General features: G+C 42.8%; 1 protein-coding gene across 2 annotated transcripts in view; it reads right to left on the bottom strand.

Annotated features, from left to right (window-relative positions):
* The window catches only part of LOC138259339 (uncharacterized), a 640,620-nt gene that overhangs the window by 128,169 nt on the left and 496,416 nt on the right, over window positions 1-16,035 (bottom strand). For both annotated transcript variants that reach the window (XM_069206979.1, XM_069206981.1), the window contains 2 exons: window positions 4,416-4,518; window positions 3,987-4,146 (listed from right to left, as the gene is read on the bottom strand). In XM_069206979.1, coding sequence (XP_069063080.1) covers window positions 3,987-4,146; window positions 4,416-4,518 — 263 coding nt within the window. The remainder of the gene's footprint in view (window positions 1-3,986; window positions 4,147-4,415; window positions 4,519-16,035) is intronic.

The following is a 16,035-nucleotide window of genomic DNA, read 5'->3' as shown; positions in this document are numbered from 1 at the left end:
CCATATTTGCATTGAATTGTTTGACGTTCCAACAAGTGAACTGTGAAGTGGTGCACTGAAAGTCCTTGTTAAGGTGCATTCACTGTAGAACAGTGATCTAATGTGATGCAGTAGATCTATTTTAATCTACATATAGTCATTTGTTTTGATTCCATGTGTTTCTTTATGGTAATAGTTTTCAATAAAACAATTTCTAAACGGAAATATTTTAAATGTTACATGTTTATGTAGAAAATGTAGTTCCCCATTATAGTTGCTGAAATGTATTAAAATAATTTTGTTTAAATTCATTAACTTTCTTTTCAGACTTCATTCCCATAGAATGTTAGCTTGGAAATAGCTGCCCCATTGTTTTGTGCATAGAGAGCCTGAGAAAGTAACCTTGAACCAGGTTACTCGAGGAAATGTGGATATGAATAATATAAAATTGTGTCAAATCGTACATAAGAGGAAAAGGATGGCTTTCCCATATTGGAAATTGGAATCTTTCCTGATGTTTCAAATTACTGTCATGTGATGAACAATGTTTGGACAGTTCAACCTTCCGATTCGTATGGTGCGAGTGAAGGACAAACCATTGTGCACGTTGGACTTAAATTTCCATTCCCCAGCTGCATTTTCAGCAGATCCTATTTGGACATTGGACTTTCACCGTAATGCTGAGACGAGAAGGCTTAGATTTGAATTTTGACCCATGGGAAGACCTTGACTGAGCTGACATGCTAACACCTTCCCTTTTTATATTCTTTTTGCCAACTTTAGTTAGCTTTATCCTGCCCCAGATATTGTTTTTCCAAATTCTTTTTGTCCTTTATTTCCTTTTTTGCTTTTTATGCCCATGTCTTGTAGCCCAACACTAGGAGAAATTGGGCACTTTGTATCTTTAAGAGCTCTCCTACTAATTTACAGACTTAATTGAGATTTACTACAAATGCTTAAAAGAACTGGTCAATGTTTATTCTCAGAGCATCAGGTTCTGGTGCCTATGTTTTGTATTGCATTGATAGAACTCTTAGTCTGGTGGGAACAACTGAAGCTTGACTAACATCCAAGACTTGGACATCCGATAGTAATTCTGTATCTTTATAGATTTGTCTTGAGGATTGTCTATAATAACCTGTGTCAGAGCTTGCAATAAACCCTTTAACGTTATTTTGACTTGAGTTTTTATGTGTCAACATTGGTCATACTGTAAATTTAAATGTTGAATGAATGTGCTATTGACTTTGTCTGCACCCTTTTTGCTAGGGTGTAAAGATCCGTTGACCTTGTTTAGAGCATCCCTGAAGTGTTCCATCAAGACTCTTAGCTGCTGCAAACAGTCATTAGCACAGCCAATAGGTCTCACCTATGTGAGAGACCTAATGGCTTTGCTAATGTCTTAGCTATGCTGCAGAGCAGCACGTCTGCGGTTCAGCATGACTAAACGTTGGAAAAAAGTGATACAGTGTAGCTAGCGCTGGCAGTGTATAGCTGTTTTTTCCTTATGGTTGGTGAGGGGTCAGCACAGACAATGGGAGGGAGGGTGGAAGATGGGAGTGAAGAATCAACAGGGAAAACAGGAGGTTTGGGGGGGGGGGGGGGGAAGAGAATAAAAAAATAGAAGCAACACAGACCAGAAGAAAGAAGGAAAGATGAAGCAGCAACACGAATGAAACAGAAGAAGCAAAACAGACAATGATTAAGAAGAAAGAAAAGTAGTACCTCAATCAAGCACAGGCAGTGGAAGGACAGCAAATCAAGATGAACCAATCAGTACTTGGTCCACACTTCAATTAAAAGAACAAAAGTGAACCAACTCGTGCTGGGCAATTAGGAGGCAGCAAAGAAGAGTGACAATAAAGGTAACCAATTTTAATAATGGGCAGCCTCCAAGCCACTTGTAGAACACAATATCCCTTGTAGCGACAGCACATGCGCTGTAGGCAGGCTAGACTGCAATGATGTCCACCTGGCCCTTTAGAAATGTAAGATGGCTACATGGCAAAAGTTAGAAGCTGCTCCTCACAGGGTTCTGCACGTGTTTCAATCAAACAGACCAAATCACACTAGCACTGTGGGCTCACACAGGTCCCCACTGACCAGTCTGGCTGATGCAATTCACAAACAAGGCGTAAACAGCCTATCACGGGACAGGTCCAAGCTTTTTGGGCCAATAAATAATTAGATGTATGTACCCTCAGTAAGTGCCTTTTGTCATTGCATCTGACTTCATTGAAACCCAACACCAAGGTGTCATTATGGAGAACTTTGCACGTAATAAATAAAATGTTAGCAGTCTAGCCGATGGACATGGGAACCCAATGGAGATTGATAGTGTTAACTTCTGTGTTTTTCATTTAGTCTCTAGTCCCAATTGTATAATGGTGTATTTATCAATAGGTGATATTTCCTGTGTGTTCATTTTAAAATGCAAGACTTGCTGATGTCCCAGATTACAGAATGGTAAATGCACTGAGGTATTTTTATTTGCGATCTGTTTCAAGGGCCATCAAGAATCCAAGCGTTTTGGAATGCCAGTGAATGCTTTATTGAAAGCTGCATGTCCTAGACTACCTCTCAACCAGCCACACACTATGTCACCATTAGATCTAAGCAGCTTAAAAAAGCACAATAAAACATGGAGGTTTTTAAGACGTGAAACAGATGTAAGAGTTTGTCAACCAGAGTACCCCAAATTAAAACAAAGTACAACATGGATAACTTCGCTTAAAAGGGAAACAAATGATTCATTAGAGAAAACTGCTCAAAGAATGCAGAGCAGGTAATAGCTGCTACTGCTGTTATATTTGGTGTTACTGTTCATGATAAGGTTGCTTATATAGTGACATGCAAATAATGTACACCTCATAAAAGTTGATAAAACCATATTTTCCGTACCCAGAACAGCAATACAAAGTTTTGTTTGCACTACAGTGACAACTCCTACCAGACAGTCTTCATCTTTTCATGCTTTTAAACATATGGGAGGGGTCGAGGGTAGAAATGGTAACTCAATCACGTTGGGAGCAGCGGACGGGCACTAATTAACTTGAACCAATCTGTGCTTGGTTCCTGCTCCACAGAAAGGATTGTTAGTGTTGTTTGGCCAGCACTGACCAATTAAGGAGGCTGCAAAGAAGAGGGACATTGGAGTCAAACAGCAAGCAATGGGCGGGCTTCAAAACCTTTCTGTAAACAATAGTATTTCAAGCGAGAAATGTGTGCGCTAGCCATGCTCTTGCAGGCTCGCTCCTAAAAACAGTGCTCTTGTCTTTAGGACTACATTACCTCCGACGAAGACCGTTTTTACAGTTATTTTTTTCAGGGAGCTAAAATATTGCTCTAGTGAGAAATCTACCAAAACGTTGCTTCTGCAACGACATACAATAGAATCCAGAGGAGCCCTGTGCACAGATTGCAATAGAAAAAAATTACATCACCTGGGGTGATAGTCAAGCAGTTATTATTTCTAACTCTCCAAGGAGATCAAAGGAGGCAAACATCTGAAGCCTCTTTTACATAAGGATAGCACATCATTTGGCGAACACAAATCCTCCAGACGTTGGCATTAGATTAACAAAGCCACTCCTCACAGACCACCAAGCCAACTCTTGTTTATAGGTCAAGACAAACCATTTAGAAGGGGAGGAAATTAAGCAACCACTTTAGCCCAAATGTTTCTCACACCCGGGGGTGACAAAGAAGAAATTAGACATCATCTGTAATAGGTTAAAACACAGGGGAAATCACTATTGCATTGCTTTCCAATAAGAGTACGCAAAATCACTCACACTGACAAACAGCAACAGGCATTTGAAATTACATTAATGTGTGTACACAGGACTACTTCTTGTACTGATTAGCTTCACATCTGGTATTAAAAGGACTCAGAAGGCTAAGAGTTGATTTAGCAGCCTGGAATGTTGGAGGGATTACGGAAGAAGAATTCAAAACAGAAAGATGGAACCACAGACAACATGTTATCACCTCCGCTCCCAGCATACCTTCCTCATCATATGGCAGCTCATCTGTTCTCAGGTCTGATTGGAGGTCTCTTCCAGTGACTTTCTGTCCCTCGAAAGCTTCTGTTACCATTCTCTTCACCAGAATCCATCCACTGGGCTCCAGAGCCTTTGCGTCAGGTGATGAGGAGTAAAGAGGAGCCTTCAAAAAAAAGAAGATAGAGAACCTAACATATTCCTGCTTTTTTGAAGGAATATGTAGATTATTTTTCTTTGTACAGATAGTTTTGGTTTGGGAGAGTAGCTCTACTGTGGTCCAAGGTTCAAGTATGTCTTAGTTCTCAAGGGGAAGATGAATTTATGGATATTGTTAGTAGTTCTAGTATGTGAGAGGTTTAGAGGATTTGTGGCAGCTAAAATGACAGGTGTGATGAAGTTTTAAGAGTGCTTAAGTGGCAATGACCAACTCACTTGGGGCTTTGCAGGTCGCTGAAAAAGTCGGAGGGATTTTCGCACCTGGTTCTTGCGGTCAATGACAACTGGTGATGCACGGTTGCTTCTCCCAGAATGTTTCCTGAAAGGAAAACTTAAAATTATCACTCAGAAGAGAATCATTTGGCATTGTATTCCAATGTGTAGGGTGCCTCAATCCTATTTTTTTCAACCCACTGAGGCACATGGTGGAAAAGGCATATTTTAAATGTTAGACTGTGACCACAATCATCTAACTAGAGATCTCGATTGACTGTTTTCAGCTAAATTATTTAAGATTTCATTTGAAGGAGCTGCTACAACCCAGTAATTAGTTAATTAGTATTAAACCCTGAATTATAAGAACTCTAATATGTTTGTAACACACAGTACTATTTTGATTTTATAGGAAGAAGGGCACTTTATACAACTTGAATGCCCAATTACCTTAACTGCTTTACAAAAAAGTACTGATAATATCCACAGTTGTCGGACAGGACAGAAAAAAACAGTACAATCGATATGAATAGGCACAGGAAAGCCAGTTAATAGAAGAAAAGGTCAAGAGTGCACTCCCTTTCTGTAAGAGAGGGGTGAGTGGTAGTTACTGAGAAAGGACTGTCTGAAAAGAGTTTTTAGTGGTATTCAGAAGGATTTAAATTTAAGGGCTTCAAGAAACAGGGAGTCCCTGCCTCCAAGTCATGTAGAGCCTCCTGAAATGGTCCAGTGTTTGTTTTGTGGAGGTAGGGTATAGTGTTATGTATAGGTTGCGGGTGAGGATGCCGTGTTTTGTGACTATCCTAGTTAGAATAATCAAACAATAGCAGCCACAAAGAATGGGTGTGATGCAGTCACATTTATTTGCTTTGTAGAGCAGATTTGCAGCTAGGACCAACTCTTGTGGCTCTCACATTTGATTTTGGCTGGGCGGTATGATCAGCCAGGAAGGAAGAAAGAAAAACTAATTTAAGGACTATTCCTTTGCACCCATTCGATGTTCTCTGGCTGATGCTAATCTGCGATAACTGATCATGTGAAATCCAGCAAGTATGTCAAAGGAGACAAAGCAAGTAATCCACGCATTCCAGGTTTATTATCCGAATGTATAAACCGTCAGTGGGGATTGTAATTTGTCTTTCAGGTCTTGGATAATTTTTAAGAAAGGATGACGGGAATGGAGATGGAGTCAAAGTTGTTTCTTGCAAGTGGGTTAAGAAACCATCACGTAGAATCTGTTAATTGTTCCATTCTGGGGCGTCCTTTAATTTGTGATCATAGTGTTCCAACACTTTTATAGCAGAATTTATATTTGATCTTGGACATATAGATTTGGCATTTTGAATGAGCAGTTTGTATTCTTCAATGTTTTTAGTTTAGGTAGTGAATGTGAAAATGTGTCTTTGCTCAAACTTCAATTTTCTTTAGTACACTTTTTAGCAGCAAATTTATCAGTGTATAGAGGCGAAGCGATGCATGTTTATTATAGAAGGGATAAGACATTTAACTTCCATCATGACTTTGTTTCTTTGGAGGGCAGAACTTGTTTAAGAATAGGCACAATGTTTTCTTTCAGAATTGACAGTGATCTTTTCCCAGTATAGAGAATTTATTTTCTATTTCAAGTATTTCTTTTTTTTTAAAGAAAAAAGTGGTTTTTGGTTAAAAAAATAAAAGGAGGCCATTTAGTGTGACGACTATGCACTATTCTCACCAGTCTCACCAGTTTATACGGAAGAGCGGTAGGCAATTGAATAAGAGTATTGCAGCCAAAGAGGAGGCCACTGTTTTGGAGCCAATTACCTAACCGGTGTAGGAAAATGGGTGGGGTTCCTCCTTGGGAACAGCAACCACACCATTTCCACTGAAAGACTGGGTTCTAATTTGCTTTGCATTAATTAAACACTTAAACAGAGGTTCATATAAGCTGAAAGCTTACATTTAGCAGGCCCTTTCCTAAATAAATTGGATAAATCTAACACTTTTGCAGTGCTTGACCGACCCCAGAATTTGATGAAAAATATTCACGGCCCCGGGATGTTTTTTAAAATCCGAATTGGTATAAGAATTGGATACACAATTAGACTATTTTTTTGTTGTTTAAACAACAAAGCCCCAAAGATCTGCACTCATATGAGAAGTAAAATAGTTTGGTTGACCAGAGATGATTTGCAATCTTGTTCCGTCACGTGAAGTGACACAGAGGGCCAGGGCTGTTATCCAAGAAATTTCTTTTACACCAACTGTGAGCCTCATCCTTTCTTCCATTGGATGGTTGTATGGAAGGGCTTGTGAGCTCATTCACAATTAGAAAGACTGTCAATTTGTGGACAGACCAGGGGGTTTATGTAGATTTCTCCAAAACCCCAGCATCCCCTTTTTCCCTTCAAGGGACAACTATTATAGACCAGGAGACCCAGATTTAATAGGGAAAACAGCAATTCAACCTTAACATTTACCTTTGACAGGTTTCCTTAGGAAACATCTTCTTGGTGAAAAAGAATATAAAGGGTTCCACAGTAAAAAAAATCTCAGTTCATTGGGTTAATTCATGTTCAAAGTTTCAAGATTGAAGATATCCCAATAAGAGATCCTTCTGGAGAGTAATAGGACAGCCTCTTAAATTTCAGGGATTCTTATCTCACTATCCTGATCTTCCAGGTCCAACACAAATTTCTCTGTTTCAAGTGTTTAGATCACATATGAATACATGGCCCATCCATTCGGATTTTCCTCACCACCATGGTGCTTCGCAGAATTGTTGGAACTATTGGTGGAGTGCCTAAGAGGAGGAAAGTAGGAATGATTATATACTTGGATATGATTTTCATGTCTCAGGATGTTCAGTTTCTGAATTCAGGCGAATATATTAGTGAAACACTCCAGTGTCTGAGCGCTATTATCAATGCTACCAAGTCAGATCTCCATCCCAAGAAACAGACCGAGTTGTTTTTCTGAAAATTGAGAAGGACTGTAGGACTTCTGGCCTCCTTGAATCAAGCCATTATCCATAGCCCTTTCATAGCAGTTCTTTCAACAAAGAGCCTGCACTTATTTAGGATCCTCTCATATTCGACATGTCAGACAAAGCCAGGCACGAGAGCTAATGGTGGTGGATCCCAACCCATCCAGATGAGATTAGGATATCAGATACTAGGAATTTGGGATTGAGAACAGCATGTGGTGACCTTTCTACAGGAGGAAGTGCTAAGGCACAAAATTACAATTCCATTTCAACAGCCTAGGACTCTTCACGAGATCCTGAGCAGCAAATTATCTGACCAAGCACACAGTGATGGCCTGCCTCCTGCTCAAAATTGGCAACATTTCTGCCTTTCAGGGCATAAACTGGCTAAAAAGACAGAGTCCAAAAGACTCACAAAACTAGTAAAATATGACTGCAGACTGAAATTCGTTGATAATCCAATTACTGAAATTTGGACCGGTCAACATTTTAGAAGATTTTGCAATTGACAGGTTTGCAGTCTGCATGAGCAAACAAGTTCAAGGGACTGAGCGCAGGTCTGATCCTAGTGACCCTGCTGTAGAGATCCCATTAATGGTTTTCACATTTTCTGCAGCTTTTATGGGATTTTCTAATACTTCTACAACAACATCTGATGAATCCTCTGGGTCACCAACACCTGCTAATGCAATCTTGTCAACTTTGTTTGATTATATGAAAATATTCTGGAGACGCTGGGAAGTCCCAGGCCCTGCCGAAAAATAGTCTATGTACAGGAAACCTGGGCAGACTGTACTAAGAAGAAATAAATTTACCTTGGACCTATTGCTCTGGTTTGTGTAGAACAATGGTCCTTCGGCTCATACAGAATGATTAAATAAAATATTGTATATTTTGGTAATATATATTTTATGCTTTGTTGATTATAGACTGAAGATCTGTTGCAGTCTTGCTCCCATTTCAAGTCCCCAAAATCCTAGACACTACTACATTTGGGACATGAAACTGAGTTTGCATTTCTCCATGAGGCGGCCATCAAGTCAGTATTTATCACGAACGCAGTTATCTGCAAAAGTTCACATTATTAGTTTCTTGTAGAAGTGTATTAGATCTTGTAACTGTACATTTGGATGGTAGAATCCTTACTCTGGACAGAGTCATATCTACTATTGCTAGAAGAACATAGTCAGGTACTCCCTCTGCACCTGTCCCAGTTTCCCCAAGTGTTTCAAATGTAAGTGCAGTTACATTTTTAAAAGTTTATGAAGTTACGAAGAAGCCTCCATGGCATTCATTTAGAATTTGGCTGATGCCCCACAAAGAAAAGCCATGGTTCTCTTGGCAAAGTTAGAAGTGGATTAAGCAACAGGTTTCTAGTGACAATGCCTCAGCTGTCTTTACAATTAGAAACCTTTAGACTGAAGACCAATCGACCACAGATCCCTTACTCAATGTAGGATAGAAGATCTACCTTATTTACTATGGTCCTTGAGACTTAGATTTTCTGTTTGGGACTGCCGGGAGCAGCCTGCCAGTCTCAAAAAGGAAAATACAAATGATCTATACAGCTGTAAGCAGGGCCAGCTTTCGCTCTGGTGGTACCCAGTGCAACTATCATTTCTGGCGCCCCCTTCCCTAGGACCTCCTCCTCTGATTCCCTCACCAACACCGGGCAACTGTGCCCCTCATCTCTCCATAGCCCCTCTCACATACTTTTCAAGTGCTGGTAAAGGCTGGCTTTACTGTAAGAATTATATCTACCCAAAAGAACCCTTTTTAGCAACATAAGGAATTGATAATGAAAGACTGGGGGGGAGCTTCCTAACCTATTTTATGCAGTCTGCATACAGTTCTCTGATGGCAGTTCATAACAGTCACTGTTCTTTATTGGGGTTGTCTCTTATGAACTGCAGTAACAAAAGAAACTGACAAGAGCAGTCATCCACTCAACGGTCCACATAAAACACAGATGTGTAATCTACACAGTACATGTTCTTTGCAGCAGATATATGAATCCTCTGTGCTACTTTATGGCGAGTCAAAACATCTCCTACACCAAACTCAGATCTCTCTCCCTAGCAGGAACATTAATCAGAAGAGTTACCTTGACATTTATTGTAGCCTGAAAGCTGCTGGACACAAAAGAAACTCTGCAGCAGGTGTTTTTAAATTTTATTTCCCCCCACCTCCTTTCCAGGTGAGCACCCAGTGCAGCGCACCAGTCACACTGCCTTAAATCCAGCTCTGGCGGCAAGAAAATTCCAGCAAATCAGTTTCCTTGACATTCATTTTCCATCAACATACTCCTGCTTTTGTAGCTTATTGAACAACAACAACAAAACACCGTTGTTGAGCAAGTGAGACAATTATGATGCACACTCAGCAAAGTTCTTTGCCTTCAGAGCAAGTGCTACATTAGTGACGCACTGAAGGCTTTAAAGAACCTGTCTGGCATGCGACAATCTCTAACCATTGCAGGTAATCCTCTGTCTTATCCTCTGCTGATCTGGCCTTGGTCTAAATGATGGATTCTCTGCTACACAGGGAATAGGACTAAAGTGACCATACTGTGTAAAATGGCGCAGTGGATGCATCATTAGTTGGGTGCTCCCATTGCAATCAGAGGTAGTGTGGCATAATACAGACAAAATGCGCTTTGTGCGCAAACTGGGGATAGTGCAGCACTGACGAGAGGACCAATGGTTTGGAATTTTCACTCCATCTTAATGCAAATGAACTCGCATCACTGTGAGGGCAGGGCAAAAACATCTCTCTCCTCCCTCCTCCCTCCTCCTCACACTCCTCCTCCCACTCTGACCTCCTCCTCTCCCTGTCCCTCCCACCTCCCCTTCCTTCTCCAACCCTCCCCCTACCTCCTCCTTCTCCTCCCCCCCCCCCCCCAACACACACACACACACAGCATGGGAAACCCTTGGGGAGGTGTACTGATTGTGTGGTACACCATTATTGTGCCTCCCATTGGCCAATTTGCCTATATGCCCTCATCGGTTATACGGTACGGGTACAGGAAAAATGGGATCTCACATTGCCATGAGCTAGCAGTAAGTGAGCCAACAGATTAACATTGGAGAGCTGAGCCATGGGTCTTGCTCAGATCTTAGAGCCCAGGCACAAGCTGATCCCTGAAAATGTTTGCTGAGTAAATATGAAACAAACACCACGTAAAATATGAGAAAGTATCTTCAAAATTAAAAAATGTATTTCTTTAGCATGAGGAAAATTTGACAATGTGTCACATTATACCCCTGCCCTGAGAAGTACCAATTAAAAGTGACAGATTGCAAACATAGACCTGCAGGTGGCCCAGAATATTACAGTGTGTTATAGTCTATGAAATCAAACACAATAGGATCTGTACAACTGTTATTTTAAACCCAGATATCTGAAAGTGTGCTCATACGTGATAATGAAGAAAAAAGGTGTTTGGTGAAATAAAACATTTGCCTAAGATGGAGTGGAGCCGCTATGTGTTCAGGTTTTCTATTTTCACTTTGTACAAATCAGCCAGTAAATGGGTATCAATTTGAATTTCCTTATTCTAAGGCTGCACAAGTGCCTTTATCCTCAACTGCCTGAGGGTTCAAAAATGCACTATCTATTGCTTCCACTGAGCAATTTACTAAGGCCTCAAGTTGCATTTCACTGTTTTATTTTAACAAGTTTAAGATGTTCGAAGTAGAGAAGATGAGAACATGTACTCACTTTTATGCAAAGAATTGGGCTGAGTGTGAGGAGGGAATACAGCAGTTATTGATAATACTAAGACATAATTGCACCATTGTTATGCAACTTACTAGTTTCAGCCACATGGCTCTTGGATTGTGTAGCAGTAGACTGTTCCCATAAGGAGAAGTGTCCAGGTTGATTTGCATATGGCAGCGTTGAAACTGAGGTGACATCGTACACAAAGAACGATGGACTGGTATGTGGCCCAATCAATCACCAGTAGCTGAGATTAATTCAAGCATTTCATCCATCACCTTGCTGTTTTTGTACTAATTTAATCTTGTCTGAAGTGGTCAATATTGATGCGCCAATAGTAGCTCATACTGATTTTTCATTGACCATAAGTAGCTCTTCTTACAGATAAGGCTGGAGACCCCGTTCAAGACACTGTATTCTCTTTTTATGCGAGTTAAGCAGAAAATCTTGTAGCTCTCCTCCCATAGGTGAGACACAGGAACCATTAGCAAGTTTTCACTTTCCTATCTGAGCACTATTGTGAGAGCATACGTCTTCTGTACGCTTGCCACATGCTGTAGTTAGCCCTGGTAGACATCTAAAAAGTGTCAATGCTCTCAGTTATTGTAGGAAGTTGGCTCTGTATGTACTATTTCAAAGTAAGAAATATCATGCACAGAGTCCAAAGGTTTCCCTTAGAGGTAAGATAGTGGCAAAAAGAGATAATTCTAATGCTCTATTTTGTGGTAGTGTGGTCGAGCAGTAGGCTTATCAGAGGGTAGTGTTAAGCATTTGTTGTACACACACAGCCAATAAATGAGGAACACACACTCAGACAATTCCAGGCCAATAGGTTTTTATATAGAAAAATATCTTTTGGCAATAAGCTATTTTAAAAGTGGCCACTGCAAAAATCAACAGTTCCTGGGGGAGGTAAGTAAATGTTAAGTTCACAGGTAAGTAAAACACTTACAGGGTTCAAAGTTGGGTCCAAGGTAGCCCACCGTTGGGGGTTCAAGGCAACCCCAAAGCTACCACACCAGCAGCTCAGAGCCGGTCAGGTGCAGAGGTCAAAGTGGTGCCCAAAACACATGGGCTTCAATGGAAATAGGGGTGCCCCGGTTCCAGTCTGCCAGCAGGTAAGTACCCGCGACTTCGGAGGGCAGACCAGGGGGTTTTGTAGGGCACCGGGAGGGACACAAGCAGGCACAGAAAGTACACCCTCAGCGGCACAGGGGCGGCCGGGTGCAGAGTGCAAACAGGCGTCAGGTTTTCAATAGGAATCAATGGGAATTCCCGGTGGTCTCTTCAACTATGCAGGCAGGCACGGGGGGCTCCTCGAGGTAGCCACCACCGGGGCTAGGCAGAGGGTCACCTGGGGGTCACTCCTGCACTGGAGTTCAGTTCCTTCAGGTCCTGGGGGCTGCGGGTGCAGTGTGGTTTCCAGGCGTCTGGTTCCTTGAAGCAGGCAGTCGCGGTCAGGGGGAGCCTCTGGATTTCCTCTGCAGGCGACGCTGTGGGGGCTCAGGGGAGTCAACTCTTGCTCCTCACGGGCTCGCAATCGCTCGGGGAGTCCTCCCTGTAGTGTTAGTTGTCTGCAGGTCTAGCCGGGGGCGTCGGGTGCAGAGTGGAAAGTTTCACACTTCTGGCGGGAAACGTGTGGTCTTTAAAAGTTGCTTCTTTGTTGCAAAAAGTTGCAGTTTGCCGCTGTTCTTTGGAGCTTCCTGGTCCTTCAGATGCAGGGTAGTCCTCTGAGGCTTCAGAGGTCGCTGGACCCTGTTGGATGCATCGCTGTTGCAGTTTTTTTCGAAGTAGGGAGACAGGCCGGTGGGGCTAGGGCCAAGTTAGTCGTCAGCTCCATCTTCACTACAGGGCTTCAGGTCAGCAGTCCTTCTTCTTTAGGTTGCAGGAATCTATCTTCCTCTGTTCTGGGAGCCCCTAAATACTCAATTTAGGGGTGTGTTTAGGTCTAGGAGGGCAGTAGCCAAAGGCTACTGGCCCTGAGGGTGGCTACACCCTCTTTGTGCCTCCTCCTTGTGGGGAGGGGGCACATCCCTATTCCTATTGGGGGAATCCTCCATCTGCAAGATGGAGGATTTCTAAAAGTCAGTCACCTCAGCTCAGGACACCTTAGGGGCTGTCCTGACTGCCCAGTGACGACTCCTTGTTTTTCTCATGATCTCCTCCAGCCTTGCCGCCAAAAGTGGGGGCAGTGGCCGGCGGGCAGGCATCTCCACTAGCTGGGATGCCCTGTGGCGCTGTAACAAAAGGGTTCAGCCTTTGAGGCTCACCGCCAGGTGTTATAATTCCTGCAGGGGGAGGTGAGAAGCACCTCCACCCAGTACAGGCTTTGTTCCTGGCCACAGAGTAACAAAGGCACTCTCCCCATGTGGCCAGCAACATCTCTGGTGTGTGGCAGGCTGGCAAAAACTAGTCAGCCCATACTGGAGTCGGGTATGTTTTCAGGGGGCATATCTAAGATGCCCTCTGGGTGTATTTTTACAATAAAGTGCACACTGGCATCAGTGTGCATTTATTGTGCGGAGATGTTTTTTTCAGTGTAGCCATTATGGTGCTGTGGAGTTCGTGTTTGACAGACTCCCGGAACATATACTCTTATGGCTACCCTGCACTTACAATGTCTAAGGTTTTGCTTAGACACTGTAGGGGCATAGTGCTCATGCACCTATGCCCTCACCTGTGGTATAGTGCACCCTGCCTTAGGGCTGTAAGGCCTGCTAGAGGGGTGACCTATCTATGCCATAGGCAGTGTGAGGTTGGCATGGCACTCTGAGGGGAGTGCCATGTCGACTTAGTCATTTTCTCCCCACCAGCACACAAGCTGGCAAGCAGTGTGTATGTGCTGAGTGAGGGGTCCCCAGGGTGGCATAAGACATGCTGCAGCCCTTAGAGACCTTCCCTGGCATCAGGGCCCTTGGTACCAGGGGTACCAGTTACAAGGGACTTACCTGGGTGCCAGGGTTGTGCCAATTGTGGAGACAAAGGTACAGTTTGGGGAAGGAACACTGGTGCTAGGGCCTGGTTAGCAGGGTCCCAGCACACTTTCAAATCATAACTTGGCATCAGCAAAGGCAAAAAGTCAGGGGGTAACAATGCCAAGGAAGCATTTCCTTACAATTATGAAATGCATTGTCGCCCAGATTGAGGGAGGACCTGGCTTGAAAGTTTGGGCTGGACTGTACGCATGAGGAGCAGGGGCAAGACTGATTTGTGTATGGCTGGGTGAAAACTGAGGTGGCATGGTGGGCAACAAAAAGATGGATTGGGATGGAGCCCCGAGCAATTGCCAGTGGCTGTGATTAATTCAAGCATTCCATCTATCACCTTGTTGTATATGCTACCTTAAGCACACTGGGTATGCCTAGACATGGGTCCCAGGTTCACTGTGCCACTGGATCCAAGAGATACTTGGCTGAAGAGCCCTAAGGCAAAACTGCCCCTAGGTTGCTTGTGTCCTGGTTCATGGAGGACCTGGCCGGCAGCTCGGACTGGACAGTCCCACGAGGCAAGGAGCAGGGTCAAGATTATTTCCACGTGGCTGGGTCCCAACGGAGGCAGCATGATGAGCATAAAAAAGAATGGATTGGGATACGGCCCCAACAATTGCCAGTGGGTGTGAATAATTCAAGCATCCCATCTATCACCTTGCTGTTTTTGCATTTGCGGCCCTAAGTGTGCCAGGTATGCCCTGCTTTGAATCCTGGGCTCACTGTACCACTGGAATCAAGATATACCTGGCAAAGGGCCCCAAGCAAGGGTGAAATCAGTCCTAGGTTGCTTCTGTTCCAGTTCAGGGAGGACCTGGCCTGACAGTTCAGGCTAGACTGTTCCCATGAGGAGCAGGGTCAAGACTGATCTGCATATGGATGGGTCCAAGCTGAGGTGGCACTGTGAGCATAAAAACAAAAACGATGGATTGGGACGTAGACCTGAGCAATTGCCAGTGACTGTGATTAACGTAAGAATTCCATCTATCATCTTGTTGGTTTGCATGATTGAATTAGTGCCAACCATATGCAAAATTACCAACAGTGATCAGCTCAGTGCATCAGGCATGGTAGTCCGCAGTAATGTAAAATGTTTTGTCAATGTGGAATGCATCTACAAGGGTTATTTCAATTGTGGTATACATACATTAACTCAACCAAGCAAAACCTTTAATGTAGTAGGCCGGTCTGCACACAGGAGAGCTACCATTAGCTCGTGAGCTACTCGTTGAAGAAGCCTGGTCTTCATAGACCAGATCAACTCACTCACTACTTCTCTTTAGACAACTACAGCAAATTATTTTATTTTAATTATTCATTTTGACAGCACGTTTGCTGCCTTTTTCTTATTGGATTGAATAGTTTTCACAAATTTTAATCAACGCTATTAGGCTTTAAAGGGTTCATGATGCTTGTATGTTTAGGTGCCACTATCACTTGGATGCATTGGGAATCCATTGTATTTAGAGGAGGGGGTTATTACGATGGAAGCCCTGTCGGTCAGATTAAGTGCATCAAATCAAATTAATGCTGAGTCACAGAATCCAGAATATTAAAGGGGTAGGATCATGTGTTTGCTAGAAGTGGATGGGCTTAAATGGTGGAAAATGTGGGAGTAGTTAAAACAATACCGATCTATAGACAAGGGACGACAAACGACGGAAGTATTCTAATGTAGTGTGTGATAGCTGTTCTTTCCATGCCAAAGGTCCACTTAAAAATAGATTGCAAATAATTGTGTCCATTTCACAAAAAGGTGCTGTTTATTACATGTACACTGTATAGACATGCTTAGATGTAACGAACTGGTATTTAAGGTTTACCGGCAGAGACCCTCGCTTGGGGACTATCTCAGACTTTGTAAAATATTTCTAATGATGGTACGCTTGGTACACAGGACTAAATATCAAATGTTGGCCATCTACAGAGCACTTATTTCTAGTACCTG

This window comes from Pleurodeles waltl, chromosome 9 (genome assembly GCF_031143425.1).
Source record: "Pleurodeles waltl isolate 20211129_DDA chromosome 9, aPleWal1.hap1.20221129, whole genome shotgun sequence".
Lineage (NCBI taxonomy): Eukaryota > Metazoa > Chordata > Amphibia > Caudata > Salamandridae > Pleurodeles > Pleurodeles waltl.
This window is presented reverse-complemented; position numbering and strand designations above follow the sequence as displayed.